This window comes from Bombina bombina, chromosome 1 (genome assembly GCF_027579735.1).
Source record: "Bombina bombina isolate aBomBom1 chromosome 1, aBomBom1.pri, whole genome shotgun sequence".
NCBI lineage: Eukaryota > Metazoa > Chordata > Amphibia > Anura > Bombinatoridae > Bombina > Bombina bombina.
The window spans coordinates 390,910,256-390,931,196 of NC_069499.1; the positions used below are offsets into that span (position 1 = coordinate 390,910,256).

A 20,941-nucleotide genomic window follows, 5' to 3' on the forward strand; every position below is an offset into this window, starting at 1 on the left:
ATCATTCCCAAAAACTTTTTTTTAGCAGGTAAGCATACATTTCTTTCATGTAATTAGCAAGAGTCCATGAGCTAGTGACGTATGGGATATACATTCCTACCAAGAGGGGCAAAGTTTCCCAAACCTCAAAATGCCTATAAATACACCCCTCACCACACCCACAATTCAGTTTTACAACCTTTGCCTCCGATGGAGGTGGTGAAGTAAGTTTGTGCTAGATTCTACGTTGATATGCGCTCCGCAGCAAGTTGGAGCCCGGTTTTCCTCTCAGCGTGCAGTGAATGTCAGAGGGATGTGAGGAGAGTATTGCCTATTTGAATGCAGTGATCTCCTTCTACGGGGTCTATTTCATAGGTTCTCTGTTATCGGTCGTAGAGATTCATCTCTTACCTCCCTTTTCAGATCGACGATATACTCTTATATATACCATTACCTCTGCTGATTCTCGTTTCAGTACTGGTTTGGCTTTCTACAAACATGTAGATGAGTGTCCTGGGGTAAGTAAATCTTATTTTCTGTGACACTCTAAGCTATGGTTGGGCACTTTGTTTATAAAGTTCTAAATATATGTATTCAAACATTTATTTGCCTTGACTCAGAATGTTCAACTTTCCTTATTTTTCAGACAGTCAGTTTCATATTTGGGATAATGCATTTGATTTAATCATTTTTTCTTACCTTCAAAAATTTGACTCTTCCCTGTGGGCTGTTAGGCTCGCGGGGGCTGAAAATGCTTCATTTTATTGCGTCATTCTTGGCGCGGACTTTTTTGGCGCAAAAAATTCGTTTCCGTTTCCGGCGTCATACGTGTTGCCGGAAGTTGCGTCATTTTTTGACGTTATTTTGCGCCAAAAATGTCGACGTTCCGGATGTGGCGTCATTTTGGCGCCAAAAAGCATTTAGGCGCCAAATAATGTGGGCGTCTTATTGGCGCGAAAAATATGGGCGTCGCTTTTGTCTCCACATTATTTAAGTTTCATTTTTCATTGCTTCTGGTTGCTAGAAGCTTGTTCTTTGGCATTTTTTCCCATTCCTGAAACTGTCATTTAGGGAATTTGATCAATTTTGCTTTATATATATGTTGTTTTTTCTCTTACATATTGCAAGATGTCTCACGTTGCATCTGAGTCAGAAGATACTACAGGAAAATCGCTGTCTAGTGCTGGATCTACCAAAGCTAAGTGTATCTGCTGTAAACTTTTGGTAGCTATTCCTCCAGCTGTTGTTTGTATTGATTGTCATGACAAACTTGTTAAAGCAGATAATATTTCCTTTAGTAAAGTACCATTGCCTGTTGCAGTTCCTTCAACATCTAAGGTGCAGAATGTTCCTGATAATATAAGAGATTTTGTTTCTGAATCCATAAAGAAGGCTATGTCTGTTATTTCTCCTTCTAGTAAACGTAAAAAATCTTTTAAAACTTCTCTCCCTACAGATGAATTTTTAAATGAACATCATCATTCTGATTCTGATGACTCTTCTGGTTCAGAGGATTCTGTCTCAGAGGTTGATGCTGATAAATCTTCATATTTATTTAAAATGGAATTTATTCGTTCTTTACTTAAAGAAGTACTAATTGCTTTAGAAATAGAGGATTCTGGTCCTCTTGATACTAATTCTAAACGTTTGGATAAGGTATTTAAAGCTCCTGTGGTTATTCCAGAAGTTTTTCCTGTTCCTAATGCTATTTCTGCAGTAAGTAATTTCCAAAGAATGGGATAAATTGGGTAATTCATTTACTCCTTCTAAACGTTTTAAGCGATTATATCCTGTGCCGTCTGACAGATTAGAATTTTGGGACAAAATCCCTAAAGTTGATGGGGCTATTTCTACCCTTGCTAAACGTACTACTATTCCTACGTCAGATGGTACTTTGTTTAAGGATCCTTTAGATAGGAAAATTGAATCCTTTCTTAGAAAAGCTTATCTGTGTTCAGGTAATCTTCTTAGACCTGCTATATCTTTGGCTGATGTTGCTGCAGCTTCAACTTTCTGGTTGGAAACTTTAGCGCAACAAGTAACACATCATGATTCTCATGATATTATTATTCTTCTACAGCATGCTAATAATTTTATCTGTGATGCCATTTTTGATATTATCAGAGTTGATGTCAGGTTTATGTCTCTAGCTATTTTAGCTAGAAGAGCTTTATGGCTTAAAACTTGGAATGCTGATATGGCTTCTAAATCAACTTTACTTTCCATTTCTTTCCAGGGTAACAAATTATTTGGTTCTCAGTTGGATTCCATTATTTCAACTGTTACTGGTGGGAAAGGAACTTTTTTACCACAGGATAAAAAATCTAAAGGTAAAAGCAGGGCTAATAATCGTTTTCGTTCCTTTCGTTTCAACAAAGAACAAAAGCCTGATCCTTCATCCTCAGGAGCAGTTTCAGTTTGGAAACCATCTCCAGTCTGGAATAAATCCAAGCCAGCTAGAAAGGCAAAGCCTGCTTCTAAGTCCACATGAAGGTGCGGCCCTCATTCCAGCTCAGCTGGTAGGGGGCAGGTTACGTTTTTTCAAGGAAATTTGGATCAATTCTGTTCACAATCTTTGGATTCAGAGCATTGTTTCAGAAGGGTACAGAATTGGTTTCAAGATGAGACCTCCAGCAAAGAGATTTTTTCTTTCCCGTGTCCCAGTAAATCCAGTAAAAGCTCAAGCATTTCTGAAATGTGTTTCAGATCTAGAGTTGACTGGAGTAATTATGCCAGTTCCAGTTCCGGAACAGGGGATGGGGTTTTATTCAAATCTCTTCATTGTACCAAAGAAGGAGAATTCCTTCAGACCAGTTCTGGATCTAAAAATATTGAATCGTTATGTAAGAATACCAACGTTCAAGATGGTAACTGTAAGGACTATCTTGCCTTTTGTTCAGCAAGGGAATTATATGTCCACAATAGATTTACAGGATGCATATCTGCATATTCCGATTCATCCAGATCATTATCAGTTCCTGAGATTCTCTTTTCTGGACAAGCATTACCAGTTTGTGGCTCTGCCGTTTGGCCTAGCTACAGCTCCAAGAATTTTTACAAAGGTTCTCGGTGCCCTTCTGTCTGTAATCAGAGAACAGGGTATTGTGGTATTTCCTTATTTGGACGATATCTTGGTACTTGCTCAGTCTTTACATTTAGCAGAATCTCATACGAATCGACTTGTGTTGTTTCTTCAAGATCATGGTTGGAGGATCAATTTACCAAAAAGTTATTTGATTCCTCAGACAAGGGTAACCTTTCTGGGTTTCCAGATGGATTCAGTGTCCATGACTCTGTCTTTAACAGACAAGAGACGTCTAAAATTGATTGCAGCTTGTCGAAACCTTCAGTCACAATCATTCCCTTCGGTAGCCTTATGCATGGAAATTCTAGGTCTTATGACTGCTGCATCGGACGCGATCCCCTTTGCTCGTTTTCACATGCGACCTCTTCAGCTCTGTATGCTGAAGCAATGGTGCAAGGATTACACGAAGATATCTCAATTAATATCTTTAAAACCGATTGTTCGACACTCTCTAACATGGTGGACAGATCACCATCGTTTAATTCAGGGGGCTTCTTTTGTGCTTCCGACCTGGACTGTAATTTCAACAGATGCAAGTCTCATAGGTTGGGGAGCTGTGTGGGGATCTCTGACGGCACAAGGAGTTTGGGAATCTCAGGAGGTGAGATTACCGATCAATATTTTGGAACTCCGTGCAATTTTCAGAGCTCTTCAGTTTTGGCCTCTTCTGAAGAGAGAATCGTTCATTTGTTTTCAGACAGACAATGTCACAACTGTGGCATACATCAATCATCAAGGAGGGACTCACAGTCCTCTGGCTATGAAAGAAGTATCTCGAATTTTGGTTTGGGCGGAATCCAGCTCCTGTCTAATCTCTGCGGTTCATATCCCAGGTATAGACAATTGGGAAGCGGATTATCTCAGTCGCCAAACGTTGCATCCGGGCGAATGGTCTCTTCACCCAGAGGTATTTCTTCAGATTGTTCAAATGTGGGAACTTCCAGAAATAGATCTGATAGCGTCCCATCTAAACAAGAAACTTCCCAGGTATCTGTCCAGATCCCGGGATCCTCAGGCAGAGGCAGTGGATGCATTATCACTTCCTTGGAAGTATCATCCTGCTTATATCTTTCCGCCTCTAGTTCTTCTTCCAAGAGTAATCTCCAAGATTCTGAAGGAATGCTCGTTTGTTCTGCTGGTATCTCCGACATGGCCTCACAGGTTTTGGTATGCGGATCTTGTCCGGATGGCCTCTTGCCAACCGTGGACTCTTCCGTTAAGACCAGACCTTCTGTCACAAGGTCCTTTTTTCCATCAGGATCTGAAATCCTTAAATTTAAAGGTATGGAGATTGAACGCTTGATTCTTGGTCAAAGAGGTTTCTCTGACTCTGTGATTAATACTATGTTACAGGCTCGTAAATCTGTATCTCGAGAGATATATTATAGAGTCTGGAAGACTTATATTTCTTGGTGTCTTTCTCATCATTTTTCTTGGCATTCTTTTAGAATACCGAGAATTTTACAGTTTCTTCAGGATGGTTTAGATAAGGGTTTGTCCGCAAGTTCTTTGAAAGGACAAATCTCTGCTCTTTCTGTTCTTTTTCACAGAAAGATTGCTATTCTTCCTGATATTCATTGTTTTGTACAAGCTTTGGTTCGTATAAAACCTGTTATTAAGTCAATTTCTCCTCCTTGGAGTTTGAATTTGGTTCTGGGAGCTCTTCAAGCTCCTCCGTTTGAACCTATGCATTCATTGGACATTAAATTACTTTCTTGGAAAGTTTTGTTCCTTTTGGCCATCTCTTCTGCCAGAAGAGTTTCTGAATTATCTGCTCTTTCTTGTGAGTCTCCTTTTCTGATTTTTCATCAGGATAAGGCGGTGTTGCGAACTTCTTTTGAATTTTTACCTAAAGTTGTGAATTACAACAACATTAGTAGAGAAATTGTGGTTCCTTCATTATGTCCTAATCCTAAGAATTCTAAGGAGAAATCGTTGCATTCTTCGGATGTTGTTAGAGCTTTGAAATATTATGTTGAAGCTACGAAATCTTTCCGTAAGACTTCTAGTTTATTTGTTATCTTTTCCGGTTCTAGAAAAGGCCAGAAAGCTTCTGCCATTTCTTTGGCATCTTGGTTGAAATCTTTAATTCATCTTGCCTATGTTGAGTCGGGTAAAACTCCGCCTCAAAGAATAACAGCTCATTCTACTAGGTCAGTTTCTACTTCCTGGGCGTTTAGGAATGAAGCTTCGGTTGACCAGATTTGCAAAGCAGCAACTTGGTCCTCTTTGCATACTTTTACTAAATTCTACCATTTTGATGTATTTTCTTCTTCTGAAGCAGTTTTTGGTAGAAAAGTACTTCAGGCAGCGGTTTCAGTTTGAATCTTCTGCTTATGTTTTTCGTTAAACTTTATTTTTGGGTGTGGATTATTTTCAGCAGGAATTGGCTGTCTTTATTTTATCCCTCCCTCTCTAGTGACTCTTGTGTGGAAAGATCCACATCTTGGGTAGTCATTATCCCATACGTCACTAGCTCATGGACTCTTGCTAATTACATGAAAGAAAACATAATTTATGTAAGAACTTACCTGATAAATTCATTTCTTTCATATTAGCAAGAGTCCATGAGGCCCGCCCTTTTTTTGTGGTGGTTATGATTTTGTATAAAGCACAATTATTCCAATTCCTTATTTTATATGCTTTCGCACTTTTTTATCACCCCACTTCTTGGCTATTCGTTAAACTGAATTGTGGGTGTGGTGAGGGGTGTATTTATAGGCATTTTGAGGTTTGGGAAACTTTGCCCCTCCTGGTAGGAATGTATATCCCATACGTCACTAGCTCATGGACTCTTGCTAATATGAAAGAAATGAATTTATCAGGTAAGTTCTTACATAAATTATGTTTTTCTTTTACTCCATTCTGTTTAAAACCCTGAATAACATTCAGCCTCCACATTCTCAAATGGTTGGCATGTAAGCATGTATTACTTGGAAGCTCAGTTCTGCTACATTAATTAACAGCCATATCCTTTGTTGTTAAAATATATAAACTTTGGGATAAAACTTTACCTAATAAGTTTCTGAAGTGTTCCAGGTATTGTGGTGCCTCTGTGCATTAATTTGAATTGGTTCAATGTGTTTGCTTTCAATGACGCATCATTGAAAATGTTTTAGACAGCACTTCCTTCTTTTTTCCTTTGCCTTCATATGAGTACTGACACCAGCTGCTAAACATCATAAAAATTTGCGAAAATTAATAAATAAAAGAATATGTTTTGTTTTTTGCAAAGTGATATGACATAAAGACCTTCCCAGAGGTTGTGTATGTTTGTTGCCTTGTTTGTTTTTTTATTTGAGGATAATGCACTTTCTCACTTCATAGACGTTTAATCTTTGATTTAAATGACCCATAAACTAAAGGGTGTATGTGTGAAAAGGAGCATTGTATTACTTATATTATGAGTTCAAAGAAATTAATGTATTGTAAGTGGGGGGAAAAACATTTTTCTCTTCTATTTATATAGGTGAGAACACAAGAAGATTTGAATTTATCAAACAAAGAGATAAGCACTCAAATGGGCGCTTCTTCTGTAGCGGAGAATCACAAGAATACATTTCCTTCATTTCGTGATAACCCCTGTAACATGCAGCAGAGAACTGAACAGTTTCAAAGGCAACAAACAAAAGAAAATTTAAGAGATGGGGATAACTCGGTAGATGCAATTTACAAAGCTGTTGTGGATGCTGCAAGTAAAGGAATGCAAGTAGTAATTACAACTGCACCTGGCAGTACAACACAGATGAGCCCCATTCCAGCTCTAAGTGCTATGAGTGCCTTCACTGCATCAATTGGTGATCCTTTGAATCTGTCTAGTGCAGTCAGTGCAGTTATCCATGGAAGAAATCATGAGAACTCTGACCATGATGTTGGAACTAGAAACAGAGGAAATCGAATAAGAAAAAACCTGGATCAAGGTAAACATTTGAATGAAGGGAATGGTTGCGATTATTACAAATCATCTGGATGCAATGGTCCTAAAAAACAATGGAATGGAGGTCAAAGTCCTGGTGAATCTAATAGGTGGAAATTTGAGGAGTTTTTGGAACATAGTGCTCAGATCCACAACAATCCTTGTCAAGCAAGGCATAACACATCTTTATTGCACTCCTTTGAAGAAGAACAATGCCAGATTTTGATACCACCAAGAAACTGTCATAATGATAAAATTGTAGATGATCATTTTAGATATAACCATTTCAAAAGAACTATGCTTAGTTTTAAAGAGAGGCTGGAGAACACTGTAGAAAGATGTGCACATATAAATGGAAATCGACCGCAGCAGCATAGAGGTTTTGGTGATTTGCTAAGCATTCCTAAGCATGAACCACCCATGGAAGAGCAATCTCCAAGCTCTTCGAATAGCTTTGAAAGCTCTTTAGCAAGAGACTATATCCATTACAATGGAGAGTTTCATGCCAAATGCATAAATGGATGTGCCCCTAGTCCTTCAGACACTAAAAGCATCAGTAGTGAGGATGATCTTAGAATACCAGATTCCCCTTCTTCAAATGAGTTAATACATTATAGACCAAGGACGTTTAATATGGGTGACTTGGTCTGGGGCCAAATCAAGGGACTTGCTTCTTGGCCTGGAAAATTAATGAGGGAAGACATGCACCACTCATATAATCAACATTCGGAGGATGGGAAGGTATATAAATATTCTGCAAATACTTATTTTTATTTAATTCTTTCCATACATTTTTACAGCATAGTATATTTGTATAGGGAAATCCCTAATGTCAGTTTTATTTTCCTGCTGGCAACTTAAAATGTGTGATTGCTTTTTGTTTCATTTCTTTATGTGTTCAATTGGTAGAATTAAGAACATAGAGCTTTTTCTTTTTCTTTTTTTTTTTTTAATTTTTACATTTTGCTACCGGTGAATATATTTAGTTAAAACAAGAGGTGTGAAGATATAAAGAAACAAAAATGTGGCAATCAAAAAAAAGTTTTATTAACTGTTTAGATAGTACATATTACAACATTAGATACTTAATAACTATAGAATAATATCATTGTATAGCACATTTGCAGAAACAAATTACATTACTTTTTGCCACATAAAACCTCATCTAGCATTAAAGCAGGAGATTCTGGGTAAGCATATGCAAATGACTTTTACATTTTTTGTTTTTGCTTCTATCAGTTTTAAACATGGACATTTGTGTTGGATTTGGTTTTCCTCATCTTTTTACTCAGCACTTATTTTAAGACTGGTTTGGATCTCCTATACCATCTTCTCATTGCAAAATCTGTAATGTGCTTGGGAGGTCTAAAAAGAGCAGCACTGGCATTAGGCAGAAAGAGGCCCTATACATATTCCGTTCCTACCAAGAATCCCATGCTTTAGTGCAGACAAAGTTGTTTTCTGTGGAAAAGACAATTCGCACTAGATTACAAGTGGAGTGGAATTTTGCACAATATTTCTAGTGTAAATTACGCTCTAGTTAGATTGCTACTGTGAGTATACCATGGGCATCTGTGCACTTGTATTACACGATGACAGTAAAATTTTCTTGCTCAATCGCAGGTTGCCAGAGTTGAAAGTAAGACATGATTCCCTTTGTGAAGTTACCATAAACTTACTAGCTTCACATTATAAAAATACAAATCAAGAACACAATAACTATTCAAAAGGTAACATGGTAACTTAGTAGATGAGTTTAAAAAAAGACAGCAGTCCATCGAGTTCAACCTATACAAATCTTAATATACTTACAATAAAAGCTCCAGTTGTGCTTCAATTAATCCCATTAAAAAAAGGTGATCCATTTAAGACAAACAACAATATTCTTGAATTCTGTTTCTAGCCAGAAATGTATCTAAACCATTTTTACATGTATCTAAGGTACTGACATTTACAATCTTCTTAAGTAATGTGTTCCACAATTTGATTGCTCTTACAGTCAGAGGCGTAACTAGAAACCACAGGGCCCAGGTGCAAGAATCTAAGAAGGGCCCCCCACCCCCAAAAAAGGTGAATTTGATACATGATTATTATTATTTTTTTATTATTTTTTTATTATTATTTTTTTTTTTACATTTAACACAAAAAAATGTGATTCAGATTACGTCTGCAAAAGGAGGTATCCTGTGCCCACAGTCTGTGAGGTGGTCTGACCCCCTATTACTGTATATAGTTACACTTTTTAACCCACCAGTACTGTATATAGTGAATTGGTGACACAGTCTGTAATCTGCCAGTGAGATGGCTGGCCTGACCCTACCTGCCCCAGTACTTTATAAAGTGACCACAGTAGTCTGTGACATGGTCCAACCCTCCCGTACTGTATATAGTGGTGCTGTATAGTGACACTGTTTACCCCCTGCCCCCCCATGCTGTAGTAAGGTCTGTAATTTGCTGGTTCCACAAACATACACACACACACATACATGCATAAATACACAAACAGTCATATACATACATACACACACACACATAAACACAAATGGGTTAAACAGAAACACTAACCCCTGTAGTCAAAGACAGAGACACTAGTGAAGCATCACATCACACTCACATGATATCAGTGCAGGCTGTGGCAGGTCAACGTTTTTATTGAAAGAAAAAAAAAATTGAAGCTGGGCCTCCATACTCGGGGGCCCAGTTGCAGTTGCGTACTTTGCACCCCCTGTAATTTCGTTCCTGCTTACAGTGAAAAAACATTTTCATTGCTGGAGGTTTAATCTCCTTTCCTCCAGCCTTAAATTGTGACCTCTTGTCAAAAACAATGTTCTTGGAATAAAATGTTTATGGGCCATGAATATATTTATATAAAGTAATCATGTCACCTCTCAAGCGCCTTTTTTCTAGAGAGAAAACAGACCCAGTTTGTCTAACCTCTAGTCATAGCTTAAATTCTCCATTCCTCTTATAAGTTTTTTGGCCTTTCTCTGAACTGTTTCTAAGTCTGCAATATATTTGTTTGAGTTTAGTCCCCAGAACTGTACTTCATACTCAAGGTCTAGTCCAGAGATTTATATAGTGACAGAATTATGCTTTCCTCTCTTTTAATACATGGTAGCATCCTATTAACCTTAGACGCCACTGCCCTTCATTGTGCACTTATCTCGAGATTATCTATATGTACTCCCAAATCCCTTACCTCCTCTGTTTTGCTAAATCTAGTCAAAATTAAAGGGACAGTCTACAATATAATTTGTATTGTTTTAAAAGATAGATAACCCCTTTAGTACCCATTCACCAGTTTTGCACAACCAACACAGTTATATTAATATACTTTTTACTTCTGTGATTACCTTGTATCAAAGCATCTTCTGACAGCCCCCTGATCACATGACTGTGACTATTTAAAATCTATTTACTTGCATTTATTACTGTGTTGTGCTAACTCTTAAATAACTTCCCAGGCGTGAACACATTGTTACCTATATGGCCCACATGAACTATCAATCTCCTGATGTGAAAAGCAAATACAAAAGTATGTGATTAAGAAGCTGTCAATAGAGCCTTTGAAACAGGCAGAAATTTATAGGTTTAAATGTTATAAAGTATATTAATTTAAGAATATTGGTTGTGCAAAGCTGGGGAATGGGTAGTAAAGGCATTATCTATCTTTCTCTTGTAAGATGTATCGAGTCCACGGATTCATCCTTACTTGTGGGATATTCTCCTTCCCTACAGGAAGTGGCAGAGAGAGCACCCACAGCAGAGCTGTCTATATAGCTCCCCCCTTAGCTCCACCCCCCAGTCATTCTCTCTGCCTGCTTAACTGCTAGGAAGGGCAAAGAGCTATGTGGTAACTAAAATGTTAGTTTTTTTTATTTCTCAAGCAAATGTTTATTATTTTAAATGGTACCAGTGTGTACTATTTACTCTCTGGCAGAAAAGGGATGAAGATTTCTGCAAGAAGGATGATGATCTTAGCACTTTGTAACTAAGATCCACTGCTGTTCTCACAAGGCCTGAAGAGTACTGGAAAACTTCAGTTGGGAGAACAGTTTGCAGGCTAAGCTGTATATGAGGTATGTTCAGTCTATATTTTTCTAGACAGACTGCTAATTCTAGAAAAGACTGGCAATATCCCCATGAGTGAAGGGTAAGCTGTTTCAGCTTGCTTGAAGGGCTCATTAGTTACTGGTGACACTGTTAGGAAAAAACGTTTTGTTTATTGATGCAATCATAACGTTTTCTGAAGGGACTAAAGGGCTGGTGACACTGTTAGGAAAAAACGTTTTGTTTATTGATGCATTTATAACGTTTTTTGAAGGGCTTGGTTTTGAGTTTTGTAACTCACATGATTAATTAAGAGACACTCTGGTGTTTCTCTGATAGGCCTCAAAACATCGAGTGAGGTGGGAGGGGCCTATTTTCTCGCCTCAGTTGCGCAGTTTCCTTTCCTCTGAGACATATCACTGCTTCTCCTGAGGTTCCTGCTGTGTTTGAGGGCTGTTAAAGAAGTTTTTTCCCCACAAATGTTCTTAAGGGCAGGTAGGAGCCACAGCAGAGCTGTGACAAGTTGCTGAAAGTCTTTTTTACTGGGTTTAACGTTTTTTCAATCCGTTTTTGCCATTAAGGTGTTAATTGTTTATTTGCATAGCTGTGCAAAGTTACTAAGTCTTTATAATGCTACTGTAAAAATTTCGTTAAGTTTACTACTTTTTTACACTGTTTTGCAGAACTGGTGCAGCTTTTTTTCTCTTAAAGGCACAGTACTGTTTTATTTCTAAGTGTTTTTTACTTTGATTACAGTGTTTTCCAAGCTTGCTTGTTACATTACTAGCCTGTTTAACATGTCTGACACCAAGGAAAATCCTTGTTTAATATGTTTGGAAGCCATTGTGGAACCCCCTCTTAGAATGTGTCCCAATTGTACTGATATGTCTATAAACTATAAAGAACATATATTAGCACTTACAAATAGAGCAATAGATGATTCTCAGTCAGAAGTTGAGGGTTCGCCATCTAGCTCTCCCCAAGTGTCACAACCAGTAACGCCCGCACAAGTGACGCCAAGTACCTCTAGTGCGTCAAATTCTTTTACTTTACAAGACATGGCCACAGTTATGAATACAACCCTCACAGAAGTTTTATCTAAACTGCCTGGTTTACAAGGAAAGCGGGACAGCTCTGGGTTTAGAAAAAATGCTGAGCCGTCTGACGTTTTAGTAGCCGTATCTGATATGCCATCACAATGCTCTGAAGTAGGGGTGAGGGATTTGTTATCTGAGGGAGAAATTTCTGATTCAGGAAAGACGCTTCCTCAGACAGATTCTGATATGACGGCCTTTAAATTTAAGCTTGAACACCTCCGCTTATTGCTCAGGGAGGTATTAGCGACTCTAGATGATTGTGACCCTATAGTGGTTCCAGAGAAATTTGTGTAAAATGGATAAATACTTAGAGGTTCCTGTTTACACTGATGTTTTTCCAGTCCCTAAGAGGATTGTGAATATTATTACTAAGGAGTGGGATAGACCAGGTATTCCGTTCTCTCCCCCTCCTGTTTTTAAGAAAATGTTTCCCACATCTGACACAATGCGGGACTCGTGGCAGACAGTTCCTAAGGTGGAGGGAACTATTTCTACTCTGTCTAAGCGTACAACTATACCTATCGAAGACAGTTGTGCTTTCAAAGATCCTATGGATAAAAAATTAGAGGGTCTCCTGAAGAAAATTTTTGTTCATCAGGGTTTTTCTCTCCAACCTATTGCGTGCATTGAAAATCAACAACTAGTACACTTGGTGATGACAAGCGTCACTGAGGTACTTGTAAGAGGCGCCTAGGGGTAAGTAAGATTATCACAATGTGGTAAATAGGTAAAAAATAAACTGTTAGAATAGATGGGTGGTTCAATAGACCAACAGTAATACAGCGACAATATATAAGAAGAAATATACAATAACCAAAGGGCAGGTATAAATATACAAACTTTGTAGTCCAATAAGTAATTGGTTAAGCAAGTCCTCTTATATACAAATCCAGAAGTTAAAAAATAAGGTACATCCAGGGTAAGTAGGCCGCTCCTCCAGGGTGTCTTGCCACAACACAGGAAATAGGATCTAAGAGGAACAGAGTAGAGGGCACCACATAGTGCAGATCATAAACAACTTTAAAAGGTGAATGGTGAAATAAATGAAATCCTACTCACACAGAGTAAAGCACTGATGTGCGACACAGGCAGTCCGGAACCACACGTCGTCCGGTGGACCAACAGAAGATATTGCCAGTGGGGGTCCTCGTCTCACCAGGGAGAGTCCAGAGATGCCCAGATATCGATGGTCAGGATATGCCAATGGGGCAGGAGTCGGTGGGACACCAACCGCAGGTCCGGAGATACAATGCGACGTGAGATAAAAAGTCCAGGGAATGTTTCACCAAGGACAAAAGTAAAAAGTCAGCAGCAAAAAGAGAGTTAAAAAAGATTAAAATTTATTATAATAATAAAAACAACAGCAACGCGTTTCTCAGTGCTATACACTGATGAAACAGCTTGTGTGCGGCAGCTTGTGTGTCTTGTTCAGTGGTGGTCGTCTTTCAGCCTTTCTTACCTTGGCCATGTCTCTGAGTATTGCACACCTTGTGCTTTTGGGCACTCCAGTGATGTTGCAGCTCTGAAATATGGCCAAACTGGTGGCAAGTGGCATCTTGGCAGCTGCACGCTTGACTTTTCTCAGTTCATGGGCAGTTATTTTGCGCCTTGGTTTTTCCACATGCTTCTTGCGACCCTGTTGACTATTTTGAATGAAATGCTTGATTGTTCGATGATCACGCTTCAGAAGCTTTGCAATTTTAAGAGTGCTGCATCCCTCCGCAAGATATCTCACTATTTTTGACTTTTCTGAGCCTGTCAAGTCCTTCTTTTGACCCATTTTGCCAAAGGAAAGGAAGTTGCATAATAATTATGCACACCTGATATAGGGTGTTGATGTCATTAGACCACACCCCTTCTCATTACAGAGATGCACATCACCTAATATGCTTAATTGGTAGTAGGCTTTCGAGCCTATACAGCTTGGAGTAAGACAACATGCATAAAGAGGATGATGTGGTCAAAATACTCATTTGCCTAATAATTCTGCACTCCCTGTATATGGAGGTAATCGGACTCATGGTAGACGCAATGGACATAGTTCCTTTTGCCCGCCTACACCTCAGACCACTGCAACTATGCATGCTCAAACAGTGGAATGGGGATTATGCAGATTTATCTCCTCAACTGCATCTGTACCAGAAGACCAGAGATTCTCTTCTCTGGTGGTTGTCTCAGGACCACCTGTCTCAGGGAATGTACTTCCACAGGCCAGAGTGGCTCATTGTAACGACAGATGCCAGCCTGCTAGGCTGGGGTGCAGTCTGGAACTCCCTGAAAGCACAGGGCTTTTGGTCTCGGGAGGAATCTCTTCTTCCGATAAACATCCTAGAACTGAGAGCGATATTCAAGGCGCTTCAGGCGTGGCCTCAGCTTGCTGCAGTCAAATTCATCAGGTTTCAGTCGGACAACATCACGACTGTAGCTTATATCAATCATTAAGGAGGAACAAAGAGTTCTCTAGCGATGATGGAGGTAACCAAAATAATCCGATGGGCAGAGGATCACTCTTGCCATCTCTCAGCAATCCACATTCCAGGAGTAGAGAACTGGGAGGCAGATTTTCTAAGTCGTCAGACTTTTCATCCGGGGGAGTGGGAACTCCATCCGGAGGTATTTGCTCAGCTGATTCAGCTATGGGGCACACCAGAATTGGATCTGATGACGTCGCGTCAGAATGCCAAACTTCCTCATTACAGGTCCAGGTCCCGGGATCCCAAGGCGGTACTGATAGATGCTCTAGCAGTACCTTGGTCCTTCAATCTGGCCTACGTATTTCCACCGCTTTCTCTCCTCCCACGTCTGGTTGCCAGAATCAAGCAGGAGAGAGCTTCGGTGATTCTGATAGCACCTGCGTGGCCACACAGGACTTGGTATGCAGACCTAGTAGGCATGTCCTCGGTTCCACCGTGGACCCTGCCAATGAGGCGGGACCTTCTAATCCAAGGTCCGTTCTCGCATCCAAATCTAGTTTCTCTGCGTCTGACTGCTTGGAGATTGAACGCCTAATTCTATCAAAGCGTGGGTTCTCTGAGTCGGCATTGATACCCTGATTCAGGCTAGAAAACCTGTCACCAGGAAGATCTATCATAAGATTTGGCGCAAATATCTTTATTGGTGTGAATCCAAAGGTTACGCGTGGAGTAAGATTAGGATTCCTAAAATATTGTCTTTTCTCCAAGAAGGTTTGGAGAAGGGATTATCAGCTAGTTCTTTAAAAAGGACAAATATCTGCTTTGTCTATTTTACTACACAAACGTCTGGCAGATGTCCCAGACGTTCAAACTTTTAGTCAGGCTTTGGTCAGAATTAAGCCTGTATTTAAGGCTGTTGCTCCGCCTTGGAGCCTAAACTTAGTCCTTAGAGTTCTTCAAGGGGTTCCGTTTGAACCTATGCATTCCATAGATATTAAGCTTCTATCTTGGAAAGTTTTGTTCTTAGTTGCTATCTCTTCGGCCCGAAGAGTTTCTGAGCTATCTGCTTTACAGTGTGATTCCCCTTATCTTATTTTCCATGCAGATAAGGTGGTTTTGCGTACCAAACCTGGTTTTCTTCCTAAGGTGGTTTCTAATAAGAATATCAATCAAGAGATTCCTTCTCTGTGTCCTAATCCTTCATCAAAGAAGGAACGTCTGTTGCACAATCTTGATGTGGTTTGTGCTTTAAAGTTCTACTTACAAGCAACCAAAGATTTCCGTCAAACATCTTCATTGTTTGTTGTTTATTCTGGTAAGCGGAGAGGTCAAAAGGCTACGGCTACCTCTCTTTCCTTTTGGCTGAAAAGTATCATCCGTTTGGCCTATGAGACTGCTGGACAGCAGCCTCCTGAAAGAATTACTGCTCATTCTACTAGAGCTGTGGCTTCCACATGGGCTTTTAAAAACTATGCTTCTGTTGAACAGATATGTAAGGCGGCGACTTGGTCTTCGCTTCATACTTTTTCCATATTTTACAAATTTGATACTTTTGCTTCTTCTGAGGCTATTTTTGGGAGAAATTTTCTACAAGCAGTGGTGCCTTCCGTTTAATGTCCCTGTCTTGTCCCTCCCTTCATCCGTGTCCTAAAGCTTTGGTATTGGTATCCCACAAGTAAGGATGAATCCGTGGACTCGATACATCTTACAAGAGAAAACATAATTTATGCTTACCTGATAAATTTATTTCTCTTGTGATGTATCGAGTCCACGGCCCGCCCTGTTTATTTAAGACAGGCATATATATTTTTATTTTTAAACTTTCAGTCACCACTGCACCCTATGGTTTCTCCTTTTTCTTCCTAGCCTTCGTTCGAATGACTGGGGGGTGGAGCTAAGGGGGGAGCTATATAGACAGCTCTGCTGTGGGTGCTCTCTCTGCCACTTCCTGTAGGGAAGGAGAATATCCCACAAGTAAGGATGAATCTGTGGACTCGATACATCACAAGAGAAATAAATTTATCAGGTAAGCATAAATTATGTTTTTTAAACTGTAACAATTTTTGTGTAGACTGTCTCTTTAAATAATTGGTTGCTTATTTTTTCTTTCAAAATGTATAACCTTACATTTCTTTCATATAGGGGGAGATAGTCCACGCGCTAGTTACTGATGGGATATATACTTATGATATATACATTCCTAACAGGAGGGGGCAAAGTTTCCTAAACCTCAAATGCCTATAAATACAACTCCCACCTCACTCACACCTCAGTTTTAAAAACTTTGCCTCCTTAGGAGGTGGTGAAGCATGATGTGTTTGATTTCGAAAGGCGCTTCTAAGAATATTGAAGCCCAGTTCCTCTCTGTGCAGTGTTTGAGGGATGTGAAGGGAGCATTGCATGATGATTCGATGTTTTCGCCTATGGGAAAGCTTTTCATAAGGCTCTCTGTAAATCGGTCGCATGGATTCATCTGGTGCCTCCCTTTATAGATCGACAATACACTCTTGTACATTTACCTCTGCTGATATGTTTCAGTACTGGTTTGGCTGTATGTGGAATGGTGTCTTATACGGTAAGTATATATTTTTATTATATAAGACATTCTCTGCTATGGATTGGGCACTTTTTAACTAAAGTTGTTATATATTGTTTGTATACATGCCTTGAGTCAGTAATTCAGTGCTATTTTGTAGCAACTTTATTTGTGGCTAAATATTTGTCAAGGTTGGTAGAGTGTGAAACATACAGGGTTTTTTTTTTTTTTTTGGAGCTAGTAATTTATTTATAAATTAGGATGCTAAGTATTATGTTAGTCTCATGGAATGTTGATAATCACATTTTATACAGCTATAATATAAGTATCCATTAGGCTTTATTTAGTTACATTTAGGTTTTTTGTATATACAATCACAATTCTTACCTGCTTTTTAGAGTGATGGGTGTATTAGAAATCCACTACAGCTTTGCATGTCGCCCATGTGATGATGCTTTTTATGTCATAGGGCGACGTGTCATCATTTTGCACCGTTTTTTTTTGGTGCTAAACATTTCCTGCCAAAAAAATTTAATTTTCCCGCCAAAATTGACATTATAAGCTCTGCCCTCAGCTTATTCAGTGTTCTCAGAAAACATTAAGAGAGCTTCCATGCAGCATTTTATGGATCAGTTTTCTTTTTTTATAAATTTATGCTGTTTCCCATTCTCTCAAACCTGTTGTATATATCATATATAGGAGCATGGATATAAATTTGTTACCATAGCTTTGGTAGATACGTGTTCAGGCAGCTCAAAAGTGTGTTTGTATTATCCCCTGAACGACACGTCGTACATGGTACGTCATACACAAACTGGTCATTAAAGACCAACAACGTACCCTGTACGTCGTTAGGGGTTTAAATCAGCTGGAAGCAATCCTGATCGCTTCCAGCCGCTTTCAAGGTATTGCCGTGATGCCTCGATATTGAGGCATCACTGCAATACCTTTTGTGGCCCTCTCTGCATCGGCCAGCGATGGTAACGATCTTTGGTGGGTGGGAGCAGCTGCAGGGAGGCAGGTGGGCGGCCCATCATTGGACTAGCTCTGGCCACTGTTCAGGGAAGGATGGCGGGAGCTCGAGAGGGGGGGGCGGGAGCGCACGACCGATCGATCTATGCGAGAGGGAGGAGTGCGAATGGAGAGGGGAAATATTGTTTGGGATGGGGAGGGGGCAGCTACACTAGGGAAAAATGGGGTAGAAAAAGTAAATTTGTTAAGAAATTGGGTACTGGCAGGCAGTACCTAAAATGGCCACAAATAGAAAGAGGGGGGAGGTTAAGAGAGCTGTTTAGGGGGGGATCGTGGGGGTTGGGGGGTTAGGGGGGTTAGGGGGGAACCCACACTGCAGAAACTATTTTTTTATTTTTTTTTTTAAAAAGGCTTTTATTTTAGTACTGGCAGACTTTCTGTCAGTATACTTAAGATAGTGGTGACAATTGTGGGATGGGGGAGGGAATAGAGCTGTTTGTGAGGGGTCAGGGAGGGATTAGGGGGTGGGATGTGTCAGGTAGGAGACTGGTCTCTACACTAAAGCTAAAATTAACCCTACATGCTATATAATTAATAGGGTTGAACCGATACTAGTATCGGTATCAGTGCCGATACCAAGTATTTGCATGAGTACTTGTACTCGTGCAAATGCACCGATACTTAAACCGATACCTCCAATTCCTACCCATACTCCATCTTGTGGCGTTTTTCAAACTGCATGTTCCATTTCATTTTAAGCTAAAGTGGAGACTTAACTAAAAATTGTTCGCTTCTGTTCTGCCAATACAAATTGCTGTTATTTGTATTATTGTACGTCAGAGCAGTGCTCCAAAAGCTGCTACTTTACAGCTGGAAGCCTACCTGGTAGAGATCACTGTACCTCATTCAGACAAACCCCTGAAGTACTGGGCAGTAAAAAAACTGAGATTTAATGGTCCAAAAATATCTTTCTGACCCATGCAGTAGTGTGAAAAGTTAAAGACTGTTTAGCTTAGCGTCAAACGTACTTACTGATAGCAGAAATAGACTTATAGCTGAACATGCAGAGATGCTTCTGTTCCTGAATAAGAACTTGCCACTAACTTTTGAAAAAATATTCTAATTGCTAGATTGCCTGTTATACTGCTAATTCTCATCTTGCACAATTATGCTCAAAACATACTGTACTCTGAGGAACATCCTTAGCCAGGTCTGGACTGGGAATAAAAAGCAGCCCTGGAAAAATATGAATATTGTTGTTATTATTAATATATTTTATTGTAATATTTTTATTTATTAACATGTTCTGTGAACTTTGTGACAAGCACATAAAACAGTTTTATTATTTCAAAATGTCTTTTTTGAGATGCAGCTCATAATTATAAAGAAGCGATCTTAAATCATTAGTCTGTATTGTGCTTAGTAAACTGTCATGACATAAGAATTTGAAAACAAGTATCGGTACTTATACTCAGTCTTAAAAAAATGGTATCGGTGCAACCCTACTAATTAACCCCTTTCACTGCTGGGCATAATACAAGTGTGGACATTAAGCTGCCTTCTAATTATCAAAAAGCAACGCCAAAGCCATATATGTCTGCTATTTCTGAACAAAGGGGATCCCAGAGAAGCATTTACAACCATCTGTGCCTTAATTGCACAAGCTAATTGTAAATAATTTCAGTGAGAAACCTAAAGTTTGTGAAAAAGTTAGCGATTTTTTTTTTTTATTTGATCACATTTGGCAGTGAAATGGTGGCATGAAATATATCAAAATAGGCCTAGATCAATACTTTGGGTTGTCTACTACACTAAAGTTAAAATTAACCCCACAAGCTACCTAATTAACCCCTTCACTGCTGGGCATAATACAAGTGTGGTGCGCAGCGACATTTAGCTGCCTTCTAATTACCAAAAAGCAACGCCAAAGCCATATATGTCTGCTATTTCTAAAGAAAGGGTATACAGAGAAGCATTTACAACCATTTGTGCCATAATTGCACAAGCTGTTTGTAAATAATTTCAGTGAGAAACCTAAAGTTTGTGAAAATGTTTATGAAAAAGTTAGCGATTTTTTATTTTTTTTATTTGATCGCATTTGGCTGTGAAATGGTGGCATGAAATATACCAAAATAGGCCTAGATCAATACTTTGGGTTGTCTACTAAAAAAATATATATACATGTAAAGGGATATAAAGGGATTCCTGACGGATATCAGTGTTACAACGTAACTATCTCTAATTTTGAAGAAAAATGTTTTGGAATTTTATTTTGATAGTAGCAAAGTGCTACTTGTATTCATTGCCATATAACTTGCAAAAAAGCAAAGAACATGTCAAGATTGGGTATTTCTAAACTCAGGACAAAATTTAGAAACTATGTAGCATGGTTGTTTTTTGGTGGTCAAAGTTAGAAAAACATAATTTATGTAAGAACTTACCTGATAAATTCATTTCTTTCATATTAGCAAGAGTCCATGAGCTAGTGACGTATGGGATATACATTCCTACCAGGAGGGGCAAAGTTTCCCAAACCTCAAAATGCCTACAAATACACCCCTCACCACACCCACTAATCAGTTTAACGAATAGCCAAGAAGTGGGGTGATAAGAAAAAAGTGCGAAAGCATATAAAATAAGGAATTGGAATAATTGTGCTTTATACAAAAAAATCATAACCACCACAAAAAAGGGTGGGCCTCATGGACTCTTGCTAATATGAAAGAAATGAATTTATCAGCTAAGTTCTTACATAAATTATGTTTTCTTTCATGTAATTAGCAAGAGTCCATGAGCTAGTGACGTATGGGATAATGACTACCCAAGATGTGGATCTTTCCACGCAAGAGTCACTAGAGAGGGAGGGATAAAATAAAGACAGCCAATTCCTGC

The 20,941-nt window shown here is 39.1% G+C and overlaps 1 protein-coding gene across 4 annotated transcripts in view; it reads left to right on the plus strand.

Annotated features, from left to right (window-relative positions):
- The window catches only part of MBD5 (methyl-CpG binding domain protein 5), a 902,668-nt gene that overhangs the window by 700,041 nt on the left and 181,686 nt on the right, over window positions 1-20,941 (plus strand). For all 4 annotated transcript variants that reach the window (XM_053698283.1, XM_053698282.1, XM_053698284.1 and 1 more), the window contains one exon: window positions 6,534-7,721. In XM_053698283.1, coding sequence (XP_053554258.1) covers window positions 6,534-7,721 — 1,188 coding nt within the window. The remainder of the gene's footprint in view (window positions 1-6,533; window positions 7,722-20,941) is intronic.